Source organism: Staurois parvus, unplaced genomic scaffold (genome assembly GCF_062004578.1).
Source record: "Staurois parvus isolate SC_StPar_1 unplaced genomic scaffold, SC_StPar_1.0 ptg000023l, whole genome shotgun sequence".
NCBI classification, from domain to species: domain Eukaryota; kingdom Metazoa; phylum Chordata; class Amphibia; order Anura; family Ranidae; genus Staurois; species Staurois parvus.
Window position 1 is genome coordinate 976,175 of NW_028317819.1, and position 20,198 is coordinate 996,372.

At 39.9% G+C, this 20,198-nt stretch overlaps 1 protein-coding gene across 1 annotated transcript in view; it reads left to right on the forward strand.

Moving 5' to 3' along the window:
• The window catches only part of LOC149472082 (solute carrier family 26 member 10-like), a 127,253-nt gene that overhangs the window by 11,316 nt on the left and 95,739 nt on the right, over positions 1–20,198 (forward strand). Inside the window, exons 2-5 of the mRNA XM_089692620.1 lie at positions 15,080–15,190; positions 16,332–16,492; positions 18,592–18,756; positions 19,727–19,879. Of these exons, the coding sequence (XP_089548746.1) occupies positions 15,080–15,190; positions 16,332–16,492; positions 18,592–18,756; positions 19,727–19,879 (590 nt within the window). The remainder of the gene's footprint in view (positions 1–15,079; positions 15,191–16,331; positions 16,493–18,591; positions 18,757–19,726; positions 19,880–20,198) is intronic.

Genomic DNA, 20,198 nt, shown 5'->3' on the forward strand with positions numbered 1-20,198 from the left:
ACAGGGGAGCTGGGATATACATTACTGAGTAATGTATATCCCAGCTCCCCTGTACTCCATTATAGTGATATGACATGTATACAGTATGTATATCCCAGCTCCCCTGTACTCCAGTGATATGACATGTATACAGTAATGTTTATCCCAGCTCCCCTGTACTCTATTATAGTGATAGGACATGTATACAGTAATCATTACTGTATACATGTCATCACTATAATGGAGTATAGGGGAGCTGGGATATACATTACTGTATACATGTCATCACTATAATGGAGTACAGGGGAGCTGGGATATACATTACTGTGTACATGTCATATCACTATAATGGAGTACAGGGGAGCTGGGATATACATTACTGTGTACATGTCATATCACTATAATGGAGTACAGGGGAGCTGGGATATACATTACTGTATACATGTCACATCACTATAATGGAGTACGGGGGAGCTGGGATATAAATTACTGTGAACATGTCACATCACTATAATGGAGTACAAGGGAGCTGGGATATACATTACTGTATACATGTCATATTACTATAATGGAGTACAGGGGAGCTGGGATATACATTACTGTATACATGTCATATCACTATAATGGAGAGCTAATCACAACCCCCTGATGAAGCCGCGTGACCAGCGGCGTAACACGTAGGGAAGGGGCTACGACGTCACTGACCATTCGAGGACGGCAGGTTCACACAAGGCATGCAGTGTTTGGCATGCTGAAGACACTATATTGTTTATACAAAAGCGATTTTTACATTTTCTACATGTGAGTGCATTTGGGTACCATATTAAAGCACAATTTTAAAAAAGGATAAAGCACTATTTTTGGAATTTTTCTTTCCACTGAGGGCATATTTAAAGGAGTGGAGAAAACCAGGGAGAAGCAGCAGGAGAGTAAAATCCCAGCAGGGATAGGAGACGGGGAGCTGAGAGAGACCCACCATTCCTCATATGGTGCAACACACAACACAAATAGTTCCTTTGAGTGAACAAAAGCGCAATTAGCCTATTATAGGCTATCTTGGAGGTGAGCGTACACCCTAATCTCACTAAGGAAGTCACTTGGATTTATCTATTGATTTGAATCACTGGGAATTGTCACCACTTATTCACAGAGACTTATAATTTGCATATGTTAAAGCACTGGATGTTACATTTTATTATTGATCACATGTCTTTCTTTTGAAATTGATTTAATTCGGATCGGTTTTTAGGTTTTTTGGTATTATGACTTAATATTTGTTTAATTAATGAAAGGGTATAATATTTTTCACAGAGAGGAAGAGCGCGGCATATATTTTAAAAAACATTTTTTGGAATTATTTACACATATAAAGAGGATGTGTTTTATGTTAGTGCACCTATAAATATTGTAGTTGGTGGCTCGCAAGTTATACACTTATTTTTTATAATATGAGAGAATATTATTATACAGTACTATGACAATAATGAATAAGAACATGAGGTAGCTTTTGGCTTTCAGCTTTGATGGAGTGTCTATGTTTTCTGTCCCTGATTGTAATTTCTCCTATAGGCCATACAGGGGGACACACTAATATCTCCCTCTTTCTAGGCCCCTGTTCCAGCCATTTTTTTCATTAGTACTTGCTCCAAAGAATGGGAACTGATCTCAGCCCTCCCTCGAAGGCGAAAACATGAGCCCTGGAACAGAAACTCTTCTCCAGCTCCTGGCCAAAATCCCTAGCCTAAACTTCACTCACCATATATAGGGGCCAACAGAATGTCCTACCAAATAGGAAGAATAACCCCTGATTCCTGGGTGATTCTGCTTTTTATTAACATTATGGGACAGGAATTCTATGTTGCTGTGAAATCAGTAGCCAGATAAGGAAGCTGTATACTTTCCTATTAGGTGCTATTAGGTAACTTATTAGTGCATTGATGCCAATCAGTGAATAAAGGACTCACCAGTACAGCAAATTTTCCATTACTTGCTCATCTCGACTGATTACTTTAGTAAACAAGCTAAAGTAGCCCTACTAGCTTTCAGAAAGTGAGATCCTACAACAATAAATTGTAAAGTTGTGTATCATTTATATGGATGGAATGAAGATGTCTTCCCCCAGTAAATATATGAATATATAGCTCAAGATGCTTTAAAATGTACATTTTATTTAATACCAACATATTTACTCAAAGAAAGTGTTGGTTTTCTTTTAATAGTGGCAGGTGGGCATTATATCATAGAATCTGTAAAAAAAAAATGCCAGTGGCATCATGTTGAAGAAACAAATTAAATCGCACTTAATAATAGAAAATCGCACTTAATAATAGAAAATCATTAAGAATGTGTGCACCACATTCATGGGCTAAAATAATAATGGTGAGAGAAACTGGCCAATTGATCAGACAGAGGGTAGCTTTATAATGAATTTTACTAAACAGATGAAGAGTGAAGCTGACAATGCTAACAGAGTCCGCATGGCAAGGTATAGGACAATATATAACAAGTTTTACAGTAAGGACACTAGATAGCAGCACAGCATGGTACTGTATAGGACAGTGGTCTCCAAACTGCGACCCTTGGCTTGCTTTTATCAGGCCCTTGGGCTATTATTCCCCCCACTGTCAGGAACAGTGGGGTATAGTTTCTATCCCTGACACTGACAATGGGGTACTATTCCTTCCACTCACACCAATGATGGGGCACTATTCCTTCCACTCACACAATGATGGAGCACTATTCCTCCCACTGACACCAATGATGGGGTACTATTCCTCCAATTGAGGCCAACGAAGGGGCACTATGCCTCCTAATGACACCAACGATGGGGCACCATTCCTTCCCCTAATAGTAAAAAGGGGACACTGTTTACTCCCACTGAAACCAAGACATTTACTAATCCTGCTGGCCACAGTCCAGCCCTCCTAAAGTTTGAAGGACAATAAACCAGCCCTTTGTTTAGAAAGATTGGAGGCCCCTGGTCTAGGAAACATTCAAAGAAACTCCAAATGAATAGTAAAGTGCAAGTGACTACTTGAATTTCTCTTTGGGCAACAAGGAAGTAGATAGTCACTGATAGTCTAGGTATTCCGCAGTAGGGTTCCCCTGGACCTGTTCCACAATCTAGTGACATAAATAGTCTCTAGTCCAGAGAGTGGCAGTAAGTGCAGGACCACCCTTATAAAAGCTGGAGACAATTGAAGCATTGCTGTCTACTAGGTCTTCTCCTAATTGTCCATGCTGTTGTGTCCCAAACTGACTGCTTGTATGCCGGTTCGAACAGTTGAGGACTAGACACTTGGGGAAAGATCTCTTGCCCGGTCACCTCTGTCTTATTAGGCACAGTCTCTGTAGACTAAGAGGGGTGGGGAGCTTATATTTCCTGGGTGTGGCCAGGAGCCCATGTACTTGGGAACAGAGAGGATTGTGGGAGTCCATTGGATTGTGGAAAACAGAACTAAAGAAACTTACACTCACTGATGAACAAGATGGGTAAAGAGGGATTCAACTATATATTTACTTTTGTAATTCTTTTTCACTCAGGACATTGAGCTTGAATCTTCTTGCTTTTTCCTTGTATTCGTTCCACCAGCATAGTTTATGAATTACAGTATCTCTTGGATACAATTCAGAAATGTTCTTCTTTTTTGTCCAAGGACCTATGGCTCAGTTTAATAATTATACATTTCCTTTAATTACTTCAATGCTGGCAAGAGGAAATTAAACACTTGAACAAAATAATATAAAACTCTTGCGCACGAAAGAATATCATTAAAACACACCCTAAACAGCTTGGGGACCTATTTGGGGATCCCAAACCAAATGTAAAAAGATCACTGCTGTAGTTTGCCTTAGAAAAGTCTGTTTGTTACAGGAAATTAATGTGGAATGTGAGATATTATATTCTTTGAAAGGTCTGTGTTAAGAAGCAGTAATTAGAGATTGACAGATTAATTTTCCAGAGAACTGTAATGTCTCAAGCTAGTTTCATATCCTTCATAGGTTGAATTGTGCATGCTTCCTCCTGCGAGTCAAACTATATATGTTCATATACAGTATTCATTCACCCACTTTCAAGCCACTTCATATGACAACAGGCTATAGTTCTTCCTGTAGAATTCCAAAGTGTTGCTTGATTAGCTTGGCAAATATATTCCCACCTGCATGGTATAGCTTCTTAACTTGATTATTTGGGTATGAAAAGGCAGTGACTCTAGTCTGAAAATCTAACTGAAAGCTACCCAACACCCTCCATATTAACTAATATCCTCTTTTGCCCACGCATCCTAATTGTTTTGGTCATCACAAGATATGAAATGATAAGCTATGGGTTAACATCAGGAGGTACAACATCTAAATTTGCCTAACAAAACAGAACATAAATAATGGTCTTTTGAGGTACCCAGACACTACAACTCTTATAAAAAGTAAACAATTTGATCAATATCACTTTACAAGAAAAGTGGCATAATTTAAAATGATTCTAAAAGCTCAGTTTTTTTCTTTTAAAGAAATAACAAACACGTCATACTTGCCTGCTCTGTGCAATGTTTTTGCACAGAGCAGTCCCAGTCCTCATCTTCTGAGGTCCCCCACCGAAGCTCTTGGCTCCTCCCCCTGCCAAGTGCCCCCATAGCAAGCCACTTGCTATGGGGGCAATTATGCATACTTGCTCTTGAGTTGGCTCTGTGTGTCCATAAAACACACAGCATGGGGCTTGGCCCTGCCCCCGCTCCCTCCTCACTGGCTGTGATTTACAGCAGCAGGAGCCAATGGCACAAGCTGCTGTGTCTGAGCCAATGAGGAGAGAGAAAGCCGAGAGATTCTCTGCTCTCGTGTACATCAATAGATTGAGAGCGGTCTTGGGTAAATATGGGGGAGTGGAGGGGCTCCTTCCAGAAGGGAATTTACCTTAAGACATAGAATGCATTAAGGTAAAAAAAAAACACAATATACTGGCCAATTGTTTGGTAAAATATAAAAGATGATGTTATGCCGAGTAAATAGATACCAAACATACCATGCTTTAAAACTGCACACGCCCCGTGCAATGGCAACAAACTACATACATTTTTAATATCCATAGGCAACGTTTCAAAAGCCTTTACAGGACACCACTTTAGATTTACAGAGAAGGTCTAGTGTTATTAATTACTGCCCTCAATCTGACATTTGCGGTGATACCTCAATACCGCAACCGCTGTTTACACATTGACACGAGTCCAATTTGCATACGCATTTGTACGCGAGCATGAGTGCTTTAAAATTTGTTTTATTATTTATTTTGCTTTTTTTATTTTTACACTGTCACTTTTACTTTTTTTTTTTTAACACTTTTTTTATAATCACAAGTAGTGTAAATATCCTCTATGATAGCAATAGGCAGTGACAGGTACTCTTTTTTGAGAAATCTGGGGTCTATTAGACTGTAGATCTCTTCTCTGCTCTTAAAGCATCTGATCACACCAAGATTAGTGTGGTCAGATAGTTTCCTATTTTAAAAATAGAGCTGTTTATATCGAAACAGAAGTGATGAAATTCTTGGAGCTTCTGGTTTCTTAGACCATAGAGATGATTGGAGCCATTCCAGTCTCTGATCAGCTCTATGGTCAGCAGGCAGAACCACAGGCTGCATTTCTGGGTTCCCCAGTGAATCCCCTTTACATGAAAGCCAACTGTTGGCTGAAAAAAAGATGCCAGGATGATGCCTGTTGCTGCAGGAAGCATCCCTGTATAAGCACCCAGCAACATATCAGTACATCACTGTTCCTTATTGGGCATATACAGTGGGGCAAAAAAGTATTTAGTCAGCCACCAATTGTGCAAGTTCTCCCACTTAAAAAGATGAGAGAGGCCTGTACTTGGCATCATAGGTAGACCTCAACTATGAGAGACAAAATGAGAAAAAAAATCCTGACAATCACATTGGCTGATTTGGAAAGAATTTATTTGCAAATTATGGTGGAAAATAAGTATTTGGTCAATATCAAAAGTTCATTTCAATACTTTGTTATATATCCTTTGTTGGCAATGACAGAGGTCAAACATTTTCTGTAAGTCTTCACAAGGTTGGCACACACTGTTGCTGGTATGTTGGCCCATTCCTCCATGCAGATCTCCTCTAGAGCAGTGATGTTTTGGGGCTGTCGCTGGGCAACACGGACTTTCAACTCCCTCCAAAGGTTTTCTATGGGGTTGAGATCTGGAGACTGGCTAGGCCACTCCAGGACCTTGAAATGGTTCTTACGAAGCCACTCCTTCTTTGCCTGGGCGGTATGTTTGGGATCACTGTCATGTTGGAAGACCCAGCCACGTTTCATCTTCAATCCCTTGCTGATGGAAGGAGGTTTGCACTCAAAATCTCACAATACATGGCCCCATTCATTCTGTCCTGTACATGGATCAATCGTTCTGGTCCCTTTGCGGAGAAACAGCCCCAAAGCATGATGTTGCCACCCCGATGCTTCACAGTAAGTATGGTGTTCTTTGGATGCAGCTCAGCATTCTCTCTCCTCCAAACACGACGAGTTGTGTTTCTACCAAACAGTTCTATTTTGGTTTCATCTGACCATATGACATTCTCCCAATCCTCTTCTGGATCATCCACATGCTCTCTAGCAAACTTCAGATGGGCCCGGACATGTACTGGCTTAAGCAGGGGGACACGTCTGGCACTGCAGGATCTAAGTCCCTGGCGGCGTAGTGTGTTACTGATGGTAACCTTTGTTACGTTGGTCCCAGCTCTCTGCAGGTCATTCACTAGGTCCCCCCTGTGTGGTCCTGGGATTTTTGCTCACCGTTCTTGTGATCATTTTGACCCCACAGGGTGAGATCTTGCGTGGAGCCCCAGATCGAGGTAGATTATCAGTGGTCTTGTATGTCTTCCATTTTCTAATTATTGCTCCTACAGTTGATTTGTTCACACCAAGCTGCTTGCCTATTGCAGATTCAGTCTTCCCAGCCTGGTGCAGGTCTACAGTTTTGTTTCTCGTGTCCTTCGACAGCTCTTTGGTCTTCACCATAGTGGAGTTTGGAGTGTGACTGTTTGAGGTTGTGGACAGGTGTCTTTTATACTGATAACAAGTTCAAACAGGTGCCATTGATACAGGTAATGAGTGCGGGACAGAGGAGCCTCTTAAAGAAGAAGGTACAGGTCTGTGAGAGCAAGAAATTTTGCTTGTTTGTAGGTGACCAAATACTTATTTTCCACCATAATTTGCAAATAAATTATTTTCAAATCAGCCAATGTGATTGTCTGGATATTTTTTCTAATTTTGTCTCTCATAGTTGAGGTCTACCTATGATGCCAATTACAGGCCTCTCTCGTCTTTTTAAGTGGGAGAACTTGTACAATTGGTGGCTGACTAAATACTTTTTTGCCCCACTGTATGTAATGTTCTTTTTTTGATGCAACATGTGGGCTGAATGAACAAAGAGAACATACAGATTCCTCCATTCACATCGATCAATGTGGATGAAGAATTCTCTTCCAGAAAAAGTGTTTGGTATGCCCACCATTAAAATATATTGCCCTGCATCCTTCCACTTCTAATGTTGGGCATACTTGTCATGTTCTTTATTTTGTTCTGCCCCTGGGCTGAACGAAAAAAAGACCCTAAAAGATCCCTCTATTCATGTAATGTTCTTTTTTTCATGCAATCTGTGGGCTGAACGAAAAAAGAGAACATACAGATTCCTCCATTCACATCGATCAAAATGATGAAGAAATCTCTGCCAGAAAAACTGAGTGAAAATATATGCCGAAGCATAGGGGAGATCCACCCACTGACCACCTCAGGCCTCCATGGGCATCTGCATTCTTTTTTTTAACTGAAAAATCTTATCCAGCACCGCTGTGCGCACTGATGTATATTCTTAGAGCAAGACCCTGTTTCTGTTAGAAAAAACAGATCAGTGCTGCAGCTGAATGGTGTTTCTATAAAGTAAACAACAACGGTTAACAATAAAACACAGTAACAATAGAACATTACCCCAATAAAACAACTTTTTTAATATAGTTTTTGATTCTTAATTTTTTTTTTAATTTTAAGCATTTTTTATTTTTATCTTTTAAATTTTTTTTTTTTTTTGTAACTTTTAGAAACAGCCTCTTCTGATTTTCAGGTCTCTCAAAATGCGATAGACAGTTTCCTGACCAATATCTTTCGAGACCCTGTGTGAAAATGGTGAATATGTGCCCTAGACTATGCCATGCTGTACCCTATACTAATAATCCACTAGTGTGTGGTAGCGACAGAAGCAGTCCTTGAGGCAGAGACCAGGTTGGGAAAAAAGCGGGTGTATCAACTTATTCCGTGTCTGCTACAGACACAATATCTTCTTTGGGGTGACCTTTGGGTTAGGGTACCAGAGAGGACATCCAGGAAATTGCTGGCTCACTGTACCTGGATTTGGGCCACAGACACAAAAGGGCTGTGATGATCTCTTCCTGAAATTTTAGGAAGGATTCACTTTGTCCAGTTGAATTGTAAATTACAAAAGCGTTATATATAGCCAATTAAAAGAAATAAATAGACACCTTTTTGTACCAGTGTCAAACTTTGCAAAAAACTAGGTACAGATTACTCATTTGGTCAGTGAAGTCCACGTACCCATGTTAAGGTTATAGTCGTGGACACAAGGGGATTTCTCAACAATGCCAGATGCCGTGGAAATTTTAATGGTCATCTCTGTGTGAATGGAAGACAGGACAAAAACATCCTTCCACTTCACTGCAAGCAATTCTTCATTTCTCAAGCAGGCTTTCTCCTCCTTTCTAAGTTGGGTGCTTATACTCCATTGGGGGAATCCCTGGTGGTTAGGCTGCACAGTGCCACATGAGCCAATTCCAAGATTGTACAAATGTCTAAATAGTGGCACTCTTGTATAGAAATTTTCCACATATAAGTAGTACCCCTTGCAGAACAAAGATGACACCAAGTCCCGTACAATCTTGCCACTGCTCCCCATGTAGTTTGGGCAGACGGGGGCTCTACTTCACTGTCTCTTTACCTCATAAACCCTAAAATTGTATGTACAGCCTGTGGCCCTCTCACAGAGCTTATACAGTTTGACCCCATATCTGGCACGATTGCTGGGGAATGTACTGTTTGAATGCAAGGCGGCCAGTAAAATGAATGACGGACTCATCCATGCAGATGTTTTGCTGGGGCATACACACATCTGCAAATTTCTCAGGTGGTTTATGAGGGGCTGAATTTTGTAGAGCCTGTCATGATCAGGGTCACCCTGAGGATGACAGAGTGTGTTATCACTGAGATGCATGAAGTGCATTATTGTCTCATATCTACGCCTATATACAGTATGTCTCATATCTTGATGTTAAGGCTAAACGCAAGTGCTGGCAGTGAATGGGGCTGATCCTGCTAACATTGCGCTCCAGACCTGGAAATAACCAGTGATGTACGGGTATGTCGCTGGTCCTGCTGCTGCAGCCCACCCGCAGTACATTGCAGGCGGACAGCCTGAAAGTGGTTAATTAACCATAGGTTAATGCCTGGATATCCATGTCTGGATAGTGTCAGAATCCTTATGTGTTTCCCCCATTAAAGGACCCTGTTAGTTTTGTAAATGAATCCAAAGGGCAGGTCCCTTCAATAGAAGTTGTTTATCTTCACCTCTCCAATGGCCAATGTCTACTTCCTTTAAGAGATGTGCATGGAAAATGGATGGAAAAATGTGTTTTGTCTTAATTCAGATTCGTTTGTTAAGTTAATTTAATTTTGTCATATTCTTTATATTAGAATGATTTGTTTTCTGAATGTGTTTCTTATATATTCAGATTTGTTTTGTATATTCATTATTTTCAAATCAATTCAAAATTCAAATTTAAGAAGATGGCTATATCTGTTCCATTTTATTCTATTCTATTCTATTTTTCTATTCCATTCTATTCTTTTTTAACCTATTCTATTCTTTTTTATTCTATTCTATTCTACCCTTTTATTTTCTGTTCTATTCTATTCTTCAGCCTAAGTGGGAATCATCATCTTATATCACTTTTATATCTTACTGTATTTATTGCAATTTTTATTTCAGATAAATTGTTTCATAATAACTTTTTTCAGATTCATTGAAACTCATTATCATTGTGATTCAGAAATTTGGATACACCTGAATCTCTGAATAATGAAAATATTGTCCAAATTTCAATTCATAACGAAACGAATTGCATATGTCTACTTCCTTTCCATCAGTGCTCCAGACTCTTTGGCATTTAACACTTCCAGATGTGTCCTAAGAGTGTTCCAAGGGTGGCCTTGGTGTGTTCATAATTTTTGGCTAAGCCCTTCTATCATGTATATTCTGGTCTGACATAAATTGGGCTTGGATTATAATTCCATTTAAGTGTATTGCCTCTACTTTGAGTCTAGACTGTGATCAGTTTTCTATCCCTGCTCCACCATAGACAGTCACTATGCTTCAGTCATCTGGGCCCATTGCCCTAGGAGTTCCCTATTATGATCAACAGTTCCTGCTGCCCTAATAAATAATGGTAAGCTTGCAATCTGTGCCAGGGTAATAGTTGCTTCATTCTCTGCCCTCACATTTGTTTTTTTTTATGATCATCATCATCATCACCACTCTCTCAGCATGTCCTCAACGTGTTGTCCTCCTTTTCCTCAATATCCAACTATGTTTATTATCCTCTTCCACTTCCTACTAAGGGTGTCCACCTGCTACAAATCTCTTACTGGTTTCCTCTTTGCATTGCTGTGTAAACATCTGTCCTTATGGATGATGAGGATAGCACCTCTCTGATGTCTGTTCTCTTGCTGACACCATCTACGCCACAGCTTCAGAAAAGGGCCTCTGACATGGGCTAACTCTAAATCTAGCTCACATAAAGTGCTGGCAACCAAAACTAATTGCAAATCCCTCATATTTTAGTGCATGATACCTGCTAGGATCACCCATTATGCACCTGGTTCATCCCCCCTCTGTTTCCAGGGATGTTGACTGTTGAGGACTTTTGACCGTGGTGGATGTGTCATGTGGTTCAGTCACTCTGGCTGGAGGTGAAATTATTCGACTCTTGGATCTCCCCCAGGAGCGGACTGACCATTTGGAAACTCGGGCACTGCCCGAGGGCCTGGGCTCAGTAGGGGGCCCCATGAGATGCCCCTGGTACCTTTTTCATAGGCTTATCTGAGTTTGGGCAAGGACACAGGTGCCAAATGATCCACTATTGCCCGGGGGCCCCATGAGTTGTCAGTCCGCCCCTGATCTCCCCTCATTCCAAATATGTACTACTCAATATGAGACTGCTTGATCTTTTTAAGGTCTAGTTCAATTTAATGGTTCATGTTCTCACAGTTGCAAAACAAACTATTGATAAGGCATGACAACAACTACTATTTCTATTGCTGAAACCAAATCTACTTAGGTCATGAAACATATGAAAACTGAATCTAGAATCTTTATAAATGCAAAAATACTTGCCAACATGGTACCCTTGGTCTACACATCCTCCTGATTTTGATGCTGAACTTTAGGTCTGATAGGTGTTTTAAGTTTCAGGGGCTTTCTTTCCTTTCCCTCTTTTTTCCCAATTCCTGTGTTCCACTATCTTGCTCCCCTCCCCTCTCCCCTTCCATTTTTTTTTCTTATGGAACATGTTATGTACTAATCCAGGAGAACTGAATTTTCCTTTATTGTTGTCTGTTTAGCCATGTTTTTAACCCTATGTTGTATTCATATTATCACATTTTTTTATCCACCATGTACTTTTTCTGGAGAGGTACTCCTAAAACTATGTTTGATTTGTTTCCTTGTTAATGAACGATGTTCAATAAATTACTTTCATGTGCATACTACATATGGGTGTATTAGGCTTCATAAAAGTGTATTGAACCATAAAAAATTAAACCATTGAAACGAAAGCCAATCTGTCTTTGCAACAATAGTCGTTGGGTGGTATATTATCTGAGTTATGCATGGAGGTTTAGGTTTTCCTAAATGCAGTTCTGTGGTGGTGTTTTATTTGCTGTGACTATGTTGCCAAGCTGGACAGGGTGTTGGGAAATCCAGAAAGTGACTTTCCGGTGAATACAAAACCACCTTTCTCTGAAGCCCACCATGTGCAAAAAAGCAGAAGAGGTACAAAATGTTTGCTCTCACAGCTTATTCTGGTAATTTATAGTGCTATCAATTCTCCTCCATTGCCTGAAGCATTATTGCAACTGCTGATTACTAATTTGAGCATTGTCCCCAGATGTATCAACCATTGTAGACGTACAGGAAACATACTATTCCAGACTTAATGAGGGTACAGATCTAGGAGTCATTTATTAAGAAAAATGGTGAAAATGTATCCTGTATTGATACTGAGCACACCCTGTGTGTTTCCTTGGCAAAGTTGACAGACATGCAGTTGCCTGCTTGTGATTGTGTTTCCTGCCCAGACACCCTGTTGTGAATTATTGGTGATGGTAGGAAAGAGGAAGAGGAAAATAAAGGGATGTTGTGGCTGCTTGCTGTTGTTGCTTTTGAATATGAGCATTCTGCAAAAAAATGACAATTATCACTTTGCTATTAGAATGGTGGTGGGCAACAGGTACAGGAAAAGCAGCAGCAAGAGGAGATGATGGATATATTTCTCTGGGCTTTGAAGTAGAAACTGGAGTGATATTGCCTTATAAAATGTGGAAAGCCTTGGCCTTGTTGTCCACATTACTTCTCCCACAGAATGAAGTGCTTGCAATATATGTGTTGTATGAGAGACAGCATTCCCAAATGTGTTTGAAGAGCCAAACATAAGCGCCTGACTACATGATGATACATTATTGAGAAACTTCCATACTGTGAACTCAAACTAATGGACTTGACAACTTTAGAGGAACCTCTGCCCCATGCTAATCATGTCTCTTTTGTTATTTCAGCTTTTTCAGCTTCACCACTCTTGTTTTCTCATGTCCCCTCTTTGTCCTCCTGAGCCGGTTCCCATACGCTACACTTTTCTATATCGTCATGATCATCACCACCTGATACAGAGTCAGAACCAGGCACAATATACAAATAAGTAAAAGTAGATGTAATGCTTCTTGACTGTCCTTACTTTTTCCACCCCCAGAATTGCTAGGGTACCACAACCATCATCGCTGCTGACACCTCACCACCATGCTGTATTATTACATCAATGCTTTTGGCCCTGTGACTTATTATGCATTACAGTTTATTCCTATGGGTCTCTATAATGTGTACCTTTAACCCAGCTGGTTGCTTTTCTGTGACTACTTTTTGTCATATTTATTTATATGGGTAAGGAAGCATTTCCATTTAATAGATTTAGACTGATACAAGTATAGCTTTACAATATAATGGGAGACAATACAGCAACAATACAGTTCAACACAAGAGGGAAAGGAGGGACCTGCTCCTTGGAGCTTACAATCTAGGAGGGAGGGGCTAGTGGTACAAAAGGTAGTAACTGTGGGGGATGGACTGGTTGGAAGAGTAGAAGATTCCATTATTAGCTGAGGGCAGGATAGGCTTCCCTGAAGTGATAGGTTTTCAGAGATCGCCTAAAAGTGAGCAGAGTAGGCGATAGTCTGATAAATTGGGGTACAGAGTTCCAGAGGATGGGGGAAGCTCTGGAAAAGTCCTGGAGATGAGCATGGGAGGAGGAGACAAGGGAGCTAGAGCAGGAGGTCTTTCGAGGAGCGGAGAGTACGGTTTGGGTGATATTTAGAGACAAGATTGTTGATGTAATTTGGGGCAGAGTTATAAATGGCTTTATACGTTATTGTTAATGTCTCGAATTTTATCCGTTGGGCAATGGGAAGCCAGTGGAGGGATTGGCAGAGAGGGGTGGCAGATTGGCGGTTAGTAAGGTGGATGAGTCTGGCAGCAGCATTCATGATAGACTGAAGAGGGGATAGCCTGCGATTAGGTAGGCCAATGAGGAGGGAGTTACAATAGTCAAGGCGAGATATAACAAGGGAGTGAATAAGCTGCTTAGTGGTTTCCGAGGGTAGGAACGGGTGTATCTTGGAGATGTTGTGGAGGTGAAGTCTACAAGATTTGGGCAGTGATTGGATTTGGGGGTGAAAGGACAGATGGGAGTCTAGGATTACACCTAGTACCCTGGCATGAGGAGAGGGACTGATGATTGTGTTATTGATCTTGATGGAGAAGTCAGGGGAGGGGGCACGGGCTGGGGGGAATACTAAGAGCTCAGTTTTGGAAAGATTGAGTTTGAGGAAGTGGAGTGACATCAATGCCAATACGTCGCTTAGTAGGTTAGTAATGCGAGAGAAGACTGAAGGTGAGGGGTAGAAAGATAGATTTGTGTGTCATCAGCATAGAGATGGTACTTAAAGCCATGGGAGTTTATCAAGTGACCAAGGGAGGAGGTGTAGATTGAGAAGAGAAGGGGTCCAATGACAGACCCTTGAGGGACCCCTACAGAAAGAGGGAGTGAAGAGGAGGAGGCAGCATTATAGGTAACGCTGAAGGAGCGCTGCGATAGGTAGGAGGAGAACCAGGAGAGAGCAGAGTCTCTGAGGCCAAGAGAGTGGAGTTTTTTGAGGAGGAGGGGATGGTCAACCATATTAAAAGCCGCAGAGAGGTCAAGTAGTAAGAGTACGGAGTAGTGGCCATTGGTTTTAGCTGTTAGTAGATCTATCTATCTATTTAGTATATCTAAAGCCAAAACTTGTTTTTTTTCTAAATTTGATAATAGAGTGGAGAAGTGTTCGGGTTTATGTTGCTGTTTGTATCTGTGCCAGAGAGACCCACTCTCTCTATTTGTCATGGAAACCATTATCACTGGGATAGAAGGTGATGGTGAATGGGAAAAAAATCTTCCAATGGGGATAATTATTTCAGTGACACTTGCAATTGTGTCTTCAGGAAAGAAAAAGCATCTTCCCAGGGGGAGACAGAAAAAATAAAAGTTTTGGCTTTTTTTTTTTTTTTTTTTTACATTTCATCATTGCAGTCTATTATTGCATTCTGCTTGTAAAATGAAGTATAAACCTAATTGTTCTTGGAATTACTGTATATATTGTGATCAATAAAAAAGACAGCTGAACTAAATTTCAAGCAACCCTAAATTCATGTCATTTATTTGCACTAGGGATGGCCTTTGCGTTACTAACTTCAGTGGCTCCAGTTTATGGACTCTACACATCTTTCTTTCCTGTTGTCCTCTACATGTTACTTGGGACTGGACATCATGTTTCTACTGGTAAGATTCTGGTCTGTGATTCTAACCTTTGATGGGAGAAATATTCCTAGTTTCAATTAGGTTTTGTTATACTGAAAAACTGGCAACAGATGATCAGATAAAACTGCAAATATACAGACAGATACTCTGTCTAAAAGAGGTGCTAGGATTTCTCAAAAGTACTATGTCTCACTGGGAAATTTAAAATGGAAAATTTTGTACAGGAGTACTAAACCTGTAGCTTAATTAAAAACTGCACAGAGACAAACACATAATTTTATTCTTGAGTTTTATAATGTAGTTGTACTTTACTAACACAACTCAGGTACTTCAGGTACAACTTTATTTTTGTGGATTTTTAGAAAGAATGCATGACTCTGAGAAGTTTTACACCTGGCTTTCAAATCATCTCCTGCTACCAGTAGAAATTAAAAAATAAGTGCAATTGCAACTCATAGCAACCAATTATTGAATTGGCATTAAAATAAAACTTCAACTAAAGAGTATGTATACCCAAACCTTTTTTATTTAAATTTTGGATAAAGTAGAATGGTTAGAATCCTTGACAGCCTTTCATTGCTGTCTGTTTCCTGGATGGGAAGATTCATCTTCTCTGATTGTTATGGTCACCAAAACAAGAGGTGAGGGTTAATCTTTCAATACTGATACCTGTTCTGGTGATAACTGACTGAGAGCGGAGTGTTTTTCACCTTGTGGTGATTTCATTTTACTTCATATTGTGTCTCTGGAACAGGAAGTGAAGGGACATTTCCTCAATGAGAAAGAGACTGCAAAAAATAAACTGAGAGGATTTCTAACCTTTCCCTGCATTTATAAAAACAAAGAAAGAGGTTTTGGCTGTACATTTACTTTATAGAAACTTGGTTGGTTTTGATGGATTATAGTGCATGAAAATACGTACAGACACTCGTAATGACAGAGCTTTTATCAGACACAAAATTGAATTCAAATATATAATGTTCATAATACAAAATAGTTGGAAATGGGATATGAAGTATCCTGGATATAGTGAGGGATTCATTCATTTTTGGGGAAGCATTGCCTTCTAATGTCTCTCCCCTGAATCCAGGTACTAAAGAAGATCCAATGGTGTGATTTACATGACACCACTTGCTGAGTAAAATAATTCTTTATTTTCCAGGTACCTTTGCTGTGCTAAGCCTAATGACTGGCTCAGTTATTGATGAACATCTTGTCCAGAATCCTTTGGATAGAAACCTCACTGGGGAGGAGCAGTTGGAGATCTATGCTCAGAGAATAGGCATGGCAGCTGCTATTGCTTTCCTCATGGGACTTATCATGGTAAACACACCTTTCATTCTTAACTGATCATTTGTAGTGTATTGGGGGTAAGTGTGACAATGTATTAATAGTGTCCCTTTATTTTCACTACTACTGTACTGTGAGTATGATTATGCCAGCTCATGGCCTTCCAAATTCCATTATGTGTGTAGTGAGATAAGAGCAACTGTCCATTGCCCATTGCCCATCGATTCATCAAGCTGCAATGGGCACCTAAGATATGATAAAATAACAAGCAATGAAAAAATTGCATAACAAAGCACACTTGTTATGCTTTACTTGCTATTGTAGCTAAATGAATCAGGGGCCATGTGAGAGATGTATCAAAGTCAATGCAGGGTAGGACAAAATGGGGTAGCAATATATTGTATGGCACAGATATTCTATAAGATCACAAATTCTCTTCCCTATTCCCTGACCAAACAAACTGATAAGACACAGCTATGCCATCTTCTTAAAGTATATATAAAGTATTTTATGAGATACAAAAGAGGAGATTTCTCTTCCTTTTCTTTTCTATAGACACAACAGGATGTAAGAGGAAATCTCTTCAAATGTCCAAATACAATAGTCATTGGAGTAGCTCAGTTTGAAGATTTCTCCTCTATTCCTGTCAACATTTTATATTTTTTCTCACTGACAATGGTCACCAGCACAAAGAGAAAGAGTGACTTTTCATAGCAGGGGAACAGACAGCAATAAAAAACTGAGACGTTTCTAACCCCTTACAACTCTATACTAAAATCAGTTCTTTAAGTTAAAAGATGTCAATGATGAATCTGGTGCAGTCTTACATATATCCACCACACAAACAGCTGCAAAACTTTAGAAAAATATTGAAACCCCTGTCAGATTGTTAGTGAACTCTGTGACCCTGGCATTTGAAGACGCAGCCTTTCGATTTGTCCCGGTGACCGATGTCTTCAGGAGAGAAAGGGATAAGAATGAGTTGTCACCACAGAAGGGGAAATCTTTCAATGGGGTCACTTGTTCTTGTGTCTAAGAAGCGATTTCCCTTCACTTTTCTATAACCTCCCTGTGTGTCTCTGAGTTGAAAATAAAGGAAAGCAGACATAAAGTAGCAGAAGTTTTAACCATACTCCACTTAAAAAAGAAAAAACTCTAGTTACTCTTTGCAAATTAAACTGTCAGGAACCATGAACCAGGCGGAGACAGAAAGTAAAGTTAAAATCACACCTTTCATGAAATAGCAAATATAACATAGATCAGGAACGTAGTCAAAACAGAAGCTAGGGTTTGGATGCCAGAGCAGGTTATCAGACGAGCTAGAGTAAGGAAACCAGAAGTCAGCATGGTCAGGAGCCAAAAATCAGGAGCAGGAAGCGAAAGAGAAGTCAGCCAGACCAAGTTGTACACAGGAACACAGGCAGGAACACACTGGAGATCATAGACCACGCAAGGGCAAGGGGGAAATGAGCTAAGCTGCTAAAATAGCAGAAGGGGTTGGCTGTAGGCTGGACTAAAGAGACAGGTAATGGTATTCAGGTGAGTCACTGTGGAGACAATGAGTAGGTGGTAATTAACCGACTGCTGAGCAGCTTCTGAGCACTGAAAGAAAAGAGCTGCTCGTTAAGTAGCAGGAATCTAGCCCTGACAGAAGCTCACAGAAATGTTTTATCTGTTCTGTGCCTTTAAAGAACATAGAATTGTAGACCTTTTTATTGGAGGTTTATAAATCTAGCTCCCTCATTACCTCCTCATATCCTTGCCCCTGGGACTCCAGAGGAAAGTCCCATCCTCTTGAACTCCCTCCACAGGGAACTACCTTTAGGCAATACCTGAAAACTCGTCTCTTCAGGGAAGTCTATGCTACTTCTACTTATCCTTATCGACTGCAATTTACGTTCCCAAACACCTCATTCCACCACAGTTAATCCCTTTTTGTATCACTTTCCCTTCCCTTTAGATTAGAAGCTCTCACAAGCAGCACACTCCTAACCCTCTTATCTTGAATTGTATTGAAACTGTACTGTCTAACATAGGCTGTCGTAGTTGTCCAATATATAGTAGATGAAGGTATGATAGATCTTCAGTAATTCTATTTCATCAATTCATCAATTTTGGTGTAATTTTTCCAGGTGATCATGTTTGTTCTACAGCTTGGCTTCCTCTCCACGTACTTGTCTGAGCCCATAGTAAAAGCTTTTACCAATGCTGCTGCGTTCCATGTGACCATCTCTCAGATACAAAACATGATGGGGCTCCCTCTTCCACGTCACACTGGACATTTCACCATTTTCAAGGTTAGCCAAGAGTCTTCTGACAGCACATACAACCACAGTCTGAAACAATTGCATCTGAAATAATCAAGGAACAAACTGAACTGGTGTAAAGCCAATGTATTTTTGTTGGTATATATATATATATATATATATATATATATATATATATATATATATATATACTGTTAACTTCTGCTTATAAGCTAACTGCCTTTGTACACCATGATGCATACTGCTCCAGTGCATGGGCCCCTGCCTTTTGGTATTCCCAATGTATGTGACCAATGGTGGCTCCTTATGTAATTATGTGTGTGAGCAAATAAAGGACCCCACAGGGGTTTGAAAACTTTTTATATTAAAAAAAGTTCAGATGAATGACTTGCTGTCAGGGACAATAATTTTTATTTTTACACCTGGTAAAATCAGCATTTTTTGCTTGAACATTACTTGAAACTCCCAAACATTATATTGAAAACAGAGACTCTGGAGAATAAAATGGTGGTTTCAGCAATTTTTTTATGTCACATAATATTTGCATAGTCATTTCTCAGTAAAAAATACACAAATATTTTAGTGCACACAGACACAATATAATACCCAATTGACCCCATGCCAAGCTTCCTGCTTGGGGTTGATCAGAGTCCCTTGAGTATGCAGATCAGCCCCTCCTCACCCCCACCCACTGCCTTCTAGAAACTTCTCAAGCTTCTAGAGCAAAGGGAGGTATCAGGGAACTGTCCTGCAGAGCCTTCAGCCCTGACATGAAGTTACAGCCTCTAACTAAAAACCTAGCTAGCTCCCCCTGGCTAACTAAAGGGCACTACACTAATAAAATTTGTATTTCTTTCCTCATTTTGAAATGTTAATTTTTTTTTACATTTTATTAGATGATAAACATTACATCATTTATAATGTCATATAACTACAGAAAAATTATTTATAACTATTGAAAAGAAGGTGTATATAATATTTTTCTTTTCTTCTTGTGTAGACACTGGCATCTGTTTTTAGAGCTGTACATATGACCAATATAGCTGAACTTATTATATCCATTCTCTGCTTGATGGTTCTGATTCCCATCAAAGAGCTCAATGCCCGCTTTCGTACTAAACTAAGGACACCTATTCCCGGGGAAATCATCATGGTAAGTTCTATGATAGTATAACTCTTAAAAGAGTATACTGACAAGCTGTAAAATTCTAGAAGACTCACATGTGTGGAAGATACTTTCTATGCAATATAAGAGCAAGATTTATCACATGAGCAAATGAAGAACTAACCCGTGTCTGCGTGAGCTGTGAATGTATCTGGCTTATACGATGTCATTGGGACAGTCTTTAAATTTGTTGGGATGGATGCTTATTAGAGATGAGCGAAGAAATGAAAAATTCGATTCGACTGATTCGGCGAATTCGTGGACAATATTCGATTCGAGTCGAATAAATTCGCTGTGAATTTAACTT